Genomic DNA, 14,617 nt, shown 5'->3' with positions numbered 1-14,617 from the left:
TATTTTCAGACTATACACGGCTTAATATAAATTTGGAACTAAGGTTATGAGAGTTGCTTTTGTTTTCATATTTTAACTTTTTGTACTCGCAATTTAATTACACAATTCGCATAAAAATCGATATCCCCTGGTTTTCATTGCACTGGATATAAAGCCATTAATAGGGAAGTCTCAAGTCGGGTGGTTGACCATTTTATTATTCTGACCTTTTCCCCCTGAGATGAATCTTATTTCCGAAAAGAGTGGAAGGGGAGTCTGCAAATCTTGAGCAATTTATATTAAATATATGTTTTCGCATATCTTTCAATAAATGAAATAGTTATCAACTAATAAATGCATGGATCTTGTTTGCTGTTAGGAATTTTATTATAACCGGGAAAAAAAGAGTATGTGTATTACCGACATCTGGACATATCCTAATCTCTCCCTTGTGCATAATTTTTTGAAATTATATATAACTTAAGTATATTTTTATGATAAAAAAAATACGCTGGCGTGGCTCCATATTTTGCGTGGCCTGGCTCTAAATTTTCCATGACCTGGCTCCAGAGCAACAAAAATTCACCTCCCCCCTGTTTCAAAATCGGGTGTAGGTATATTTCGACCCCTCAAAATAGTCTGCCAAGTCAGAATAATATTTGTCATTCTTTTTGCTCCCTCCAGTCTTTACCAATAACAGTGTTTATTTATTTGTATGTACATGCTTTCATATTTATAGTTGTTTTGGTTGACAAATCAATAAATCTCTCTCTCAATAATAAAGTCTGTTGTTGGGGTGGATTTTGTTCAAACTGATGGCAGATGATATTTCTGCGACTAAGAAAAGGATTTTTTGATACTCCAGGGTAGGGCGTATGCTAAATGAAGTACGGTATATCTTAGTGTCCATAATCGCGTCCCGACTTGACAGCTGCCGCGTCGTGCCGTATTCAAAATGCACTCCTGTCCTAACGGCGATTCGCGTTGTTAGTAAATGCTGCAATATCCCGTCACCCGCGTACCTCAGCTGCAAAAGTCAAAAGCCTCCACGGCAAAACAACCTCTCAAGGACCAACGCCCATATATCACTAGCTCAGTACTGATTGCCTGTCATTATTCCTAAACTCCTTAATTCACAATCTCTCCATCCACCACAGAGGGAGAACATTTCATATTTGGACAATTTTAGTCATGGTACTTTCATAAACAAATAAATATAATATACTTCATAGTTACGTTACTTCATGCAATTCATTCATACACAATTTAGCAATAACATATTGTGACATACTAACTAGACCAAGAAATCACCAAATTAGAATTCACATATCCATTGAAACTTCAAAGAGAATAGCTAATTGAATAAATGTGTTAAAATGAAGATTAGTATGACAAAGAAAAATATGGAACAATATGTTTGAACATAATCTGATCTTTAGTAAGTGCAGTGCAAAGACATGAGATTTTAAACCTAGACTGGTCACTGTCATTCCAAATACACAAAAAGATTCAGTAGCAAATTGAGCTGCCTAATGTCTCAATTTTTTGCTGAAAAATTCTCTGGTCTGGTTAAAAAAGTTGTTGACAATATAAACTTCAAGAAAAATGAATTGGAAGGAAACATGAATGAAATGTCCACATTATGAATCTGACCAATATAATAGGTGTGTTCTCACTTTTCCCAAATATTCTACTCAACTTCAAATTAACAGTTTTTTTTTAATTGGATACCACTGGTAAAATTAGTAGCAATTAGTTCAAATTTGACTCATCAGTTCTATGAATTATTAGGGTTGCGGTATTTTTGATACATCACGCTGCATGTGATGAGCCTTGGTAAAGTTCGTTCTTTGGTTCGATATTGAATTAAAACCTGACAGTATTGACCGATGTTTATAACTAGGGCTGTCGAAAATCGAACATTTTTTTGATTCAAATCGAATATTTCTCCTGAATCGGTTTGGTATTTTTGGTACATCAAGCTGCAAGTGATGAGCCTTGGTAAAGTTCATTCTTTGGTTCGAAGATGAATTAAAACCTGACAGTATTGACCGATGTTTATAACTAGGGCTGTCGAAAATTTTTTTAATTTGAATCGAATATTTTTTCAGATTCGAACAGAATTTTATTGCGCAATCCTAATTCTATCGTACAATAAAAACTCCCTATGCGATATTGTGATAACATATGTGCATTTACATCCAAATTACTGCTGATATTTTGCATAATTATGTTTTCAGAGCTATAAAAGGAGATCACGGTTCCATTAACTTTAGAAGTCCTTAAAATTCTATTTATAGAACTAGCATTTTGTACAGAAACTAAATTCCCTTTTTCCCCTTGTGTACTCTCTCAAAAACGTCATTATCGGTAATAACCTTCCAGTTATGACCATGCATGAAATGGATAATTACATACCACCGGGCAATAGGAGAGGCACCTTTTTACTGCAAAATGAAGGCGAGAGAAATATGTTTCAATTGCCCGATGAAAAACGCCGTGCCAAGGTAATGAGGCTTTTCCCGCTTGATGTACCGCATTTCAGCGATTCGCAAATTAGCCGAAAAATGATTCGAATAATTTGCGATTCGATTTGGAATATTCGGTTCGCTTGGACAGCCCTATTTATAACATACTTGGGTTTTTTATGCAAGTGCCTCTGTTTAGATGCCTGACTTGTTTTAGGGTCTGGGATTGAATTTCATCGAAACTGCGGTGGACTTTACACTATACAGTGAAGTTCATTTTACTGAAAGGTCGTCTAACATAGTACTGTATAATACAACACTATAATCTCATAATGTAAGCTGGATTCGTCAACATGTGGGGAAAAAAGATGAATTCAATCCTACATAAATACTAATGACCAAGAAAGAAAATGTTGACTAGGTATTTTAAAGTCTAGTCATGGTTTTTAAACATATACACTTGTTTTCACATACAATTAAGAAAACATGTTTTGTCACACCTGTTGGTACCATGGTTGCAAAAGCATATTTAGAATTTACTTCAAAACATTTTCTCCGACATCTAGCTATCAATACAAAACAAAAAGAAACCAACCAACCAAAATGTACTAAAGTTAAAAAAAGCGAAGTTGTATATTTATGCGTTGCAAACCAGAGTATAGGGATATTCAGAGAATTGGACTTGAATTTCTTGTTCAATTCTTTATTTAATTTTGCTTTTTTGTCAAATTGAGAAGAAAAAATGTAACACATTTTTTAAAATTTTCCGGAAAAATAGAAATCCAAAATTTATTCGAGGTTGAATTTTAGAATATGTTGATGTGGGCACAAGATGGGACTGCAAAATAGTACTTTAAGCACCTCAGCATAAATTTCACTAGGATTATTGATGTGTAATAATGGACATTCATTTTCTAAAACAGTAAGGTAATGACACATAGGTAATGATTACTTCGGCCTACTGCATCATCTCTCCACTTATATGAGACTGGATATATCGTTCAAATCAGAACATTTTTCTGGCAACAGCTCTGCTTCCATCTTCTTCATATTCTTTTTTACTGACCCACATTTTTCTGAAAGTGTCAAGGGAAGCTAGAATTGATCCTCCGATCCATGTTGAATATAATCTTTCTTGTGGTGCAGAAATCCGTATTTTGATATCTTTTGGTGCCAACTTCTTGACTTCTGACAGTAATCTGTCTCCAAACCCCTTGAACAATGTTGAGCCTCCTGATAGCACAATATTTTGATACAATGTTCTACGCAAGTCCATGTCACATTTTTGAATACAGAAACATAAAACTTGGTGTAAACCGTGGCATTCCTCGCCAATTAAGTCTGGTTGGAATAGAACCTCTGGAGCTCTAAATTTAGCTGTACCAATTTCTATTGTGCTTCCATCAGGTAATACATAAGCTTTCTTCTCTAATTCTGCAGTTTCCTCTTTCTGGGGATTTTGTGCAAGATAGCATGCCTTCTCCTTGATTGTTTTTACAATTTCATTTTCTGCTGTTGTTTTGAAATTGTGACCTTCTTTTCTCAGTAACATTCTAAGAAATCTGGTGACATCACGGCCAGCCAAATCAATTCTTTCCATTGAGTGTTGCATTGCAAAGCCTTCATAAATAGGCACAGCATGTGTGACTCCATCGCCGGCATCTATAACAACACCGGTAGTTCGACCAGTCGCATATAATGAAAGAATAGCTTGTATGGACACAAATAAAGCGGGAACATTAAAAGTCTCAAAAAACATTTCAGCTGCTTTATCACGATTTTTTCTAGGATTTAATGGAGCTTCTGTTAATAAAACAGGATGTTCTTCTGGGAAAGTTTGAAGCTGATCTTTTGAATAAATATATTGCCAGATATGCTCCATATCATTCCAATCTGTTACAATCCCATGTTCCATTGGATATCTAATGCTGAGCAATCCTCTGTGTTCCTGAGCTTTCGGGCCAATGAATAATGAGTCTTCAAGAGCACCAGCCATTACTCGAATATGCTTCGGTCGACCAATATAATTTGGAAAATGACATTTTGGAACTTGATCTCCTGCGAACCCTGCTTTGATAACACCTGATCCATTATCAATCACAACAGGCTGATTCGCAATGACATCATAGGTGTCCATGATTATTTTTTTAAACACCTCCAATGTTATAGGCCTAATTTACTGTCATGAGAAGATATGGTTTATAAAGAAAGGAATTATGATCAAAAGTAGGTAAAAACAACGCTGTTTCGACTTTTGAAGCGGGCATCATGATGTCATTAAAAATGCTAACTGAAATTCATCATGGTATCACGTTTTAACTTCATAAAAAATATATCAACGATACGTCATCACTAGGGCTGTCCAAGCGAACCAAATATTCGAAATCGAATCGCAAATTATTCAAAATCGAATCGCTAAGATTAGGTACATAAAGCGGAAACCACTTTTGCAGGACGTTTTTTATCGGGCAAGCGGCGGCGCTTCGAGTTTAGACCACTCTCGCTCCTGGCTTAATTCGTTTCCCGATATTTCTCCCTATTTCTCTTGCCTTCATTTTGTGATAGACATGTCATTCCCAATGCCTGCCCGGTGGCACGTGATTAGCCATTTCAGGCATGGTCATCATAACCTTAAAGTTATCTGTAATGACGTTTTTGAGAGAGAACAAGGAGAAAAAGGCAATTTAAAAAACGATAGTTCTATAAATAAAATCGATATGAAGCTGTTAAGTTAGTTATCATAGGAACTTGGTACAGGCAAGTCAAAGCTGAAACAGGTGTTTTGGGATCCTTATGATGGCAATACCTTATTTCAATGGAGTTTGTAATTTCTCATGATGGCAATACTGTATTATTCATCAATATACCAAGACATATAATTGCACTCTTGATTTTTAATGGCTGTTTACACTAACAATATTAAAGTCATCAAACTAGCTTCGAATTTGTTAAATGCAATTTTGAATTTGAGCAACAGTTTTATCTATATTAAGGGTTGTTATTATTTTGCTGAAAATTACACAAAAAAACATAACCCTAGTGAATAGGATTAAAATAGCATCTACAGGCTTTACTTGTCCTATTAAAACTGAATCCATTAGAATTGAGATTGCAATTTTTACCCTTAACACTCAACAGTTTTCGAGACCCAAATTTTGGAGTCCTCAAATTTTTTTGACCAGTTCATACAAGCGTGTGATCTCCTTTCATAAATCTGAAAACATTGTATTGCAAAATACCAGCAGTAAGTAAGATGTAACTGCATATACGTCACCACAACATCGAAGGGCAGGCGTTTATTGTATAATAGAGACAGATTTAGGATTGCGCAATAATATTAGATTATTCGGTTCAATTCGGCGTAAATATTCGATTCGTTTTGAATCAAAAAATTATTCGATTTTGGACAGCCCTAGTCATCACTTTTGTCAAAATCATTTCAGATGTGTAGACTCCGATGGTTCAGAAAAATTAGCGTCATCGGATAAAGTAGCAAATGAGCCCGACCACTAAAAGAGGTTCTATGCTGCTAAATTGATCCACTTACATAGTGACATGATAATAAAATGCGCTACCTCAACTCCATGTGAAAGGGTCTTCTCTAATGCAGGACATACTGCAGTACTGCAGAGAATTGAGGCAATTAAAGGCGTAGCAACCCTAAAGTTTTTGAAGGAAAGTGCTGATTAACAACTGCATGACATACTGTAATTAATTAGGGGAAAGTAGCTAACTTCCTATCACAGTATCATGTTTTTTTAACTGTTCACACTATACGGACTAGCCTACCAGTTTTCCGTTCATCTACATGTCAGTTTAGTTACAATATTTTACTGTTTTCATAATATTCTCATGCTGTTTGGTTTTGTCATAAAGCAGAAATCTATATTAAAAAAAATAATTGCATGAGGTGCATTGCATTATTACCATGTTTTAATGGGGTCTCATGTAGTTTCGTACCTAACATACTTTTAGTGGGCGTAACATGACAGTTTTTTCACTTATCAATCCTAACCCCCACCTGACTACACCATCCGAAAATTACGTCAACACGATGTCACAGTGACGTAATAGAGCCCTTCAAACTATACGAACTGTCATCCAAGACGCGCAGACGAGAACCCGAAATAGAACAGTCATCTCTCTCGTTTTCTCGTCGCAACGATCCCGATGAGGCCGATAGGAGAGAGATCGCCTACGTTAGTCAGTTCTTTATCGTCGGCGCCGATGCCATTTTGGGCGATCGTACGAGTATTTGGCAAGCTCTATGACGTGATTGTTGTGACGTCGTAGTGACATAATTTTTGGATGGTGTAGTCAGGTGAGGGTTAGAATTGGCATGTCAAAAAATTGTTATGACACGCCTACTGAAGTACGAAACTACACGAGACCCGCCCGGGTATCTAACACACTTCTACTTAGTGGCCGTAACATGTCAATTTTTTCACGTGTCAATCCTAACCCCCACCTGACTACACCAATCCACAAAAAAAAAAAAACGCCACTACAACGTTACAGTGACGTGATAGAGCCCTTCAAACTATACGAACTGCCATCCAAGACGGGCAGACATGCACCCGAAATCGCTACAGGGGCGGTGACTCCACTACGACCCATGGGCCGGGGCCACGGCCCATCTAATTGGGCCACATGGGCCGTGGCCCATCAAGCTATGGGCCGCGGCCCCGTCAGGAAAAATTCAATTATCTTACCAAAATTTTCAATTTTTACAAAATTGTCAATATTCGAACCAAAAAATAAACTCCTGTAGTATGTGTACCAGGTCAGGGTTAGGGCAACATTTTGTTCAGATTTTTTACATTATAGTTCTATTATGAGTTTGGGGACTGTCTGTGTTAGCCAAGTGAATAGTTCCTTTACACAACTTGATGGGCCGCGGCCCATAGCCTGATGGGCCGAAGAGGAGTCACCACTTCCACTCCGAAATCGAACAGCTACCGGTACCATATTTCTCTCGTTTTTTCGTCGCATGCTACGCCCACTAGAAGTGAACTATTAACATAGCGGTCTAGAGTCAAACCATTGGATAAGGCAGTAAGGTCTGATGAGAACGTAACGGCACCATAGTTGGCTATATACGTTACATACTGTATGTCAAATCGGAAACCAATAAAGCAAAAGCATGGAAATGTAAATCCTATACCTGTATCCTATCCAAACGTGACCAATTGCACCAAGTGCAGTTTCAAGTATTTTGTGGCGTCTACAGCTGCCGCAAAACCATGGCGGGATTTCCAAACCACGGCCACTAAGACCAAACCCACGGCGACTGACTTTTTAGCTGCCACAAACCAATAGCGAGCTGCCGTGGTTACGGCAGCAAATCGAATACCACCAATTTTACTGCCGTAACCACGGCAGGTCGGCTGTAATAGCAGGGCTGTCCCTAATCTGCTGATGGTGATAAATATTTGGTGAGTTGGAATGTTTTTCTTATGGATACAGTTTGGATGGATTTGGGGTTAGGGTTAGGGTTTAAGCAGATATAATTTCGCATGATAAACTAAAATATGGTACATGAATTTGTAAATATACCGGTAATAGCACCATAAAACCATGGCAGGAGACGGCGTGGTACGTTCGTGGCAGGAGCTGCCATGAAGTGGTAAGAACTGCGCCTCAATTGCACAGAAACGACTTTTCCTACGACTTTCAGACAATTGGCTCTTGGCCTTTTTGGCCACTAGGTGACATAATACAGTTCGAGTAATGACTTTGATTTTCGGTCGCCTTTAGGCCGCGAGACGAGTTCGTTTATCTTTCAGTTTCGTAGCGCACATAAGAAAACCACCTGAAAATGATTTTAAAATGTTTCATAGAAAGTTAGTAACAAATAATGACTTGTCCCCATTTCCAAAAGTTGCACGTTATACGGAAAAGACGCTTTTACTACAATAAATATGTGTTACCATCTGTCCTATATTCTCTGCTTTTCCTGTATCACGGGCCAATGAACGCAGACTTCTGTATGACGTAACAAATATAATTGGTCAGCTGTAGGTGGATCCCCGTGGTCGGATGAATATCAGATGTACTGCTCGCTTTTGCGATGAGTTGAGTAGCCTTTCCATAGTCTTTTTCAGTTATTATTAGTCGAGTTATTCTAAGAAGGAGGTAAAAAGTATAAGTAAGCTATTAAACACTTGTATATCCTTACCATAGATAGCAATTTTAGTTGAGCACTAGCACATAAAACAACGCTGTTAAAAAGATACGCAAACTCCCAAGGTAGGATAGACTCAGAATAATATGTCACAAACAACAATATTTTATTGCTTGCGTGAAAGGTTTATGATTAATTTATTGACGATTCTTGACTATTCAGCAGACTTATACTACTATATAGGCTAAGGCATATTTGATTGAAAACGGCAATATTCCACCAATCCAACCTAACGCAGGCTCTAATCCGTGCTGTTATCAGCGCTATACCTGTAAGGATAAAATGGACCGAACAAGAAGTCTTGAGGAAAAGGTATATGAGAAGATAACAGTTGAAAACAGCTTAGATGGGCTATTCATATTTAAATACTTTGGTACTTTTCTGCAATTGCCCATCAAACTGATGTTGGAAAACTTCATTGGGTTTTTCAATTTATTTTTTTCTCAACTATGAAGATCTTTTTTAGGTTAACGAGGCATTAAAAAATAAAGCTGAGAAATTTGTTTGTTCACTGTATGGAGAAGATATGAAGAATGTAAATGATACCAAGGCAAGTCTTTTCGAACATATGGATTATACTTTTCCACCCAACAATGATTCACTGAAGGAGCATGTTCTGAAGGCAAATTACCAAGCAGGACTTCATCACTGTTGCCTAGAACCAAGCCCAATTATTCTCCCACCTATTGGCCATGGATGGGTTCTTGATATTGGTGTTTTGCGGGGTGAATTGATGGATCTACTCCCAGCACCCAAATCAGTTCTTGATTTGCAAACTGCAAGTGTAAGAAAATAGGTTTTAAAATAATTTATGCACGTGTGTCAAAAACAACCTAAATTGCACAGATTTTTGTATCGACTGCAAAAACCACAATACATTTGCAGAGGAAAACGTCGATTTTCGAGAATGAGGATTTCGAAAGCAATTCAGAGGAAAGTTAATTTAATAAATATTATTTATTATTATTTTTTCAGACATCTGTTAGTGTCGAAGGTTCTGTTTCTATAAATAATATTGCCTTTGTTTCAAATACGCAACCACCAAAACTGAAAAAAACTAATTGTAATATTGCTGTTCACTATGTTATGTACATACTATATTCATTTGATTTTCTTGACTTTTCCGGTAGATTTCTCTAAGAAATATCCGATTTACTATTTTGTTTTTGTGCTCACGATGGTTATTTGCGACTTCATTGGTTAAAAATAAATACGTTTGATAGCTTCTATCAAATTAAATGCAACTTCTTAGGCTGTTCTTTGTTGTAAACGGCTTGTCTGAGGTAGTCTGATTTTGGTCAGACCAAACGTTACAGGAATACATTTGTGTTAGTGTGCAGCAAGGCTCTTGAATGTTCTCATGCTGTGTTGTTGTAAACCTATGGTTCAAGGTTGCCAGACCCCAGCGATCAAAAAAAGTCAAATCAAGACATAAAAAAGCCAGAAAAAGCCAACAATTTTACTAAGTACAAAAGCCCCATGATTTGTCAGATTTAAAGCCCTTGGCAACGTACTGATGATGATGTAGAGCCATCAGTTTATTCAGTGAGGCACACAAATAGAAAGTAAAGTTCCTATAGAACTGTAGAAAGTAAAATAAATATCAAGCGGACAGCATCATTTTACCATTCAATATATACAATACATACAGGGTGCCGCCTCAGTCTGTCAGTACGTAATATACCTTCATGTTTCTACTTGAACTTGTGATATACCTTAAAAAATTCTCCCCATATCAATGTATCGTGCTTTACTATTGAAAATTTTTTCACTTTTAAAATTTATAAACCATCAATTTTATTAAAAAATTATCTTACCCCCTGTCGCTCACAGGTCTACAGGTGGACCACTGATATCTAATTCAGTAATTTTAGCGTAGTTAATCACATCGTTAATGCAATTGCAGAATTAAACTAAAGCTCACATAAACCATATCAGGCATAATGAAAATTAAGTTATACAACTATTTTTTGGAAACAGAACATAAAACTGACAAATAGGCAAAACTATAAAAATGAGACAATGTTTACAATCCTGCTTGAAGATCTGTCTGAGCAGCTGCAGAAACTGCAATTATTTCTCATTGGGTAGGCCTATGGTTAAGAGTCAATGTAACAAACAAGGAAATCGATGCTCCAGAAAATCCTAATGCAGTAATGTTAAGTAGCTAAGTACAGGTAATAGGCTAATGTTCAGTCGTTACACACTAAATATTGTATTTCCTATGATTTTAATAATAGACACTAGAATAGACTTGAAAAAAGCCAAAAAAACACCAAAAAGCTAAACGGAAATTCTGACGCCAAACGCGTTTGAAAAAAGTCAAAAATGGCAAATTTGGCGTTAAAAAAGCCAATATGGCAACCCTGCTGTGGTTATTGATTTTCTGGGAGTCCCCTCATATTCAATTTCGCATCAGGATTGTGGAACAAGATGTAATGCGTTCAGTATCTTCATTTTCATACAAAACTAAAGAATTTAGTAAGGATCTACAAGTGTTTAATAACTTACTTATAATTTTTAACACCGTCTTAGTACAACCCAACTAATAAAACTTAAAAAAAACGATGGAAAGGCAACAAACTGAGATTCATCCACCCGCGAACAGCTGATTAAATTTTAATTGTTACGTCATACAGAAGTCCGCGCCCAATGTTGTCGGAAAAGTAGCGAATATAGGGCAGATCGTAGCGCATATTTCTTGTAGTAAAAGCGTCTGTTTCGTAAAACGTGCAACTTTTGTAAAAGAGAACAAGGTATTATTTGTTACTAAATTTCTAAGGAACACTTTATAATTATCTCCGGGTAGTTCCCTTATGTGCGATACGAAACTCATTTTCTAGGCGTTTTTCATGGCCTCGTCTCACGGCCTACTTGGGGGTTGCCGTGTTTCCCCGAAAATAAGACCTAGCCTGAATTCTAAAAATGATTTCAATATAATCCCTCCCAATAAAATAAGATCTAGTCGATAGCGCGAATTTTATTTTTTGACTTAGTTGATAGCAACAAATCTCTGCTACACGTTTTAAATCAGTGGGCGGCAACCACTGGGCGGCGGCCCATCGCCGGTCCGCGGAAAGGTAACCTCAAAAACGGACAAGGTCTTAATAACACTTTTACAATCCAGCCACCACAATCTTCACGACTAAAAAACAGCAAGCCAGACAAACACAACGCAACAGGATTGACTTCCAAAACAATTTCCATGTCAGTATGTCGCAATAATGCCGCGTCAATTGCGTCCTCTGCGTCTGTATAAGAAGTCTTACATCAGTCCGAATAAGATCTATCAGACAAAATAAGTCTCGCTAACAACGTGAATGCTGGCTCGCAGCTAACTTGGATTTCGTTATGAAAGCGTTTGAACCCTACTTTTCTGGCGCAAACGACCCAAGAATTTTAAAGGGATTTTTTAACGAATCAACGATGAGATTGTCTTATACAAGGCAGTTGATTGAAATTTCAAATGATTGCGGTCGTTTGGTCAAAACTCTTAAATGAATACCCAGACATAGCTAAAGAAGCTTCACAGGCATTGCTATCTTTCCCGACATCGTATTTATGTGAGGCCGGATTTTCAATATTGACAACTACAAAAGCGATGAAAGAAACACGTTAAGTGTATCACTGTCGACCATATCTCCGAATTAGGAACAGTTAATGGCTAGCAGACAAACGCAGATCTCGCATTAAATAGCATCACTTTTGTTTTTGAATATAGTGTTTACGTAAATTTTCAGATGCGTGTAATTTATCACATAAGTTGATAGTTTATTTGTGTAAAAGTGGTCCGCAAAAGTTTGGGTCAGGCTTTACCGGTTTGTCACTCAAAATAGGTTGCAGACCACTGTTTTAAATGATTAATCTAAAACGTTCTGTTACTAGTCTATGCCGGGTATGGGATTAGTTAGCCAATTACTTGTTTTCGGATGTATATGCTTGATCGTAAAGATATAAGTATAAGTTTATTTCGACTACATAATCAGCATGATGGGCAATGAAATAATTGATGAAAACAGAATAAAGAAACTAAACAAACTGATTACAGGATCAGGAGAGCAAACGAAACCTTAAGTAAGGTTTAACAGAGGGTTATCACAAAAAATTTGTTTGATGAATTCAATTCTATAAATTTTTCATATTTTTTGACGCTTACTATTCCAAATAGTTTTGTACTATGAATTTTTTTCTGAAAACCGCTCCTTACAAAATCGACCTCGGAAACGGCCCTTGATGACGTAGTACTGAGAACTCATTCCAGAACTTGTATTCACGGTACATACCCGAGTAAGGTTTTATACTTTAGGGATAAATTCGTTATTCCAGGTAAAATTAATTAATTAAAAGACTGGAAATTGCTTATTTCGAAATGCTCGAAATGCTATATAGGGTTCCAATCAAATATTTTGAAAGTCTTGTATTAGGAGTCGAATCGTCATGATAAGTGTCGTATAGTCTCTCGATGTCGTCATGTCTTAACCATCTTCTGTATTCTGTGTCAACAACATTAAATTACTTCAACAACGTTCAACATGTTTTTTATTGGCTAAAATACCACTGTTTTCTATCTTTAATCTTCGTTCCCCGTCGCGTAGTTGATAAAGAGTAAAAGTGAAGTGAAGATTTGCGAAGAAATATTTATTTACATGAGTGATTTACATATTAAAACATGTTCTTGCTTGACAAAATACTGTATCATAAAAATGATGAATGAATAAAAATGAAACTTGATTTAATAAACTGCGTATGGAGTTTGCAAGGACATTAGTAGGCTATAACTTTACAGACTGAAATTGTAGCTGCAATAAAGGTCTTCTGTAGTTCCACGGGGAAAATCAGAACGGTTAGTTCTGAACAGATTTGATCAATTTTTTCTTCTTGTTTCACTCTTGAGAAATTTATATACAATCACTGTAAATTCTGTGTTGACCACCAACTAGGCATCGAAGCATGATATTTTACAGATATGTATATACACTCTAAGAAATGTTCGGTAAATTTTACCCTCATTTTGGGGGTAAAAAATTACAAAAATGAGTCGGTAACGGATTTTACGGAAAAAAACCGGTAAATATTACAGGCATTGGGGGCGGGGCAGTATATAACACTGCGTGCGCACACTGCTAAAAGACAGCAGCCAATAAGAGGCGGTATTCAATCACGTGAATTATCACGCCATCCGATTCTTTGTCTTTCGACTTGTAAAATTGGACTTTGAGCGGTGCTCTTTGTCCGTTTGTTGGTTATCGTCAGTTGTTATTGTTACCGTACCGGAAGCAGGATAGTTGGGCGATATGCAGATTTGGGTTTGCAAATGTCAGAATGTATGTGTTGTGTTTGTTTTAGTGCCAACTATTACTGTCTAAATAGGATTCGATACTTCTGTACTGTAGAATACGGTACCGGTACTGGTCTATCGTACCGTACCCTGGTACCGGTACGGTACGGTACCGTACCCATCACTGCATCATGTTTTGGATACCGGTGCGGCACGGTACCGTTATATGTTTTTGAGATCAGACAAGAGCTAGGGTTTCCTAGTTTATATTTTTCGGACCTGCGGACTTGCAGCATTGCGTTTTACCCATTTCTGCATTTACAGATTTAGACTAACTGTCTGACTGTACCGATATCGGCCACGTTAAGGTCAACGGTACGGTAACTAATAAAATTTTGGTGATGTACGGTACAAAAGGTTCAGTAGTTATTGAAGTATTTTTCAAACCTAAGAATAACTACCGGTACAATGACTTTATCAGACTGTATTGGTATAAGGCTGCAAGTCACATTAAGTGTACATCCCTTTCAAAGTTTGATTTGTTCCAGAGTTCATATAATCTGCAGCGAATGCCGATAATGTAGTAATAGAATATCGTATCCTGATAGACTACAGTTGTGCAGTCGTAGCGGTATGTTCTGGTACATTCAGCATGAAAATGTTTGTGTTGTCTACTCTCTGACACTTTCTATAAATCGAAGGGCAAAA

At 37.0% G+C, this 14,617-nt stretch overlaps 1 protein-coding gene across 1 annotated transcript; it reads right to left on the bottom strand.

The window, feature by feature from the left end:
• Positions 1–1,146: 1,146 nt before the first annotated feature.
• LOC120328338 (alpha-centractin-like) lies at positions 1,147–4,646 on the bottom strand. Its single transcript, XM_039394797.2, has one exon. The coding sequence runs from the start codon at positions 4,582–4,584 to the stop codon at positions 3,454–3,456; it is 1,131 nt and encodes a 376-aa protein (XP_039250731.2). The 5' UTR covers positions 4,585–4,646; the 3' UTR covers positions 1,147–3,453.
• Between the last annotated feature and the right edge of the window lie 9,971 nt (positions 4,647–14,617).

This window comes from Styela clava, chromosome 7 (genome assembly GCF_964204865.1).
Source record: "Styela clava chromosome 7, kaStyClav1.hap1.2, whole genome shotgun sequence".
NCBI lineage: Eukaryota > Metazoa > Chordata > Ascidiacea > Stolidobranchia > Styelidae > Styela > Styela clava.
The sequence above is the reverse complement of the archived record's forward strand: the minus strand, read 5'-3'. Positions and strand labels throughout refer to the sequence as shown.

Bases quoted from the DNA above. Each gene is read 5' to 3' on its own strand.
- LOC120328338 (XM_039394797.2), bottom strand. From the start codon at position 4,584: ATGGACACCTATGATGTCATTGCGAATCAGCCTGTTGTGATTGATAAT.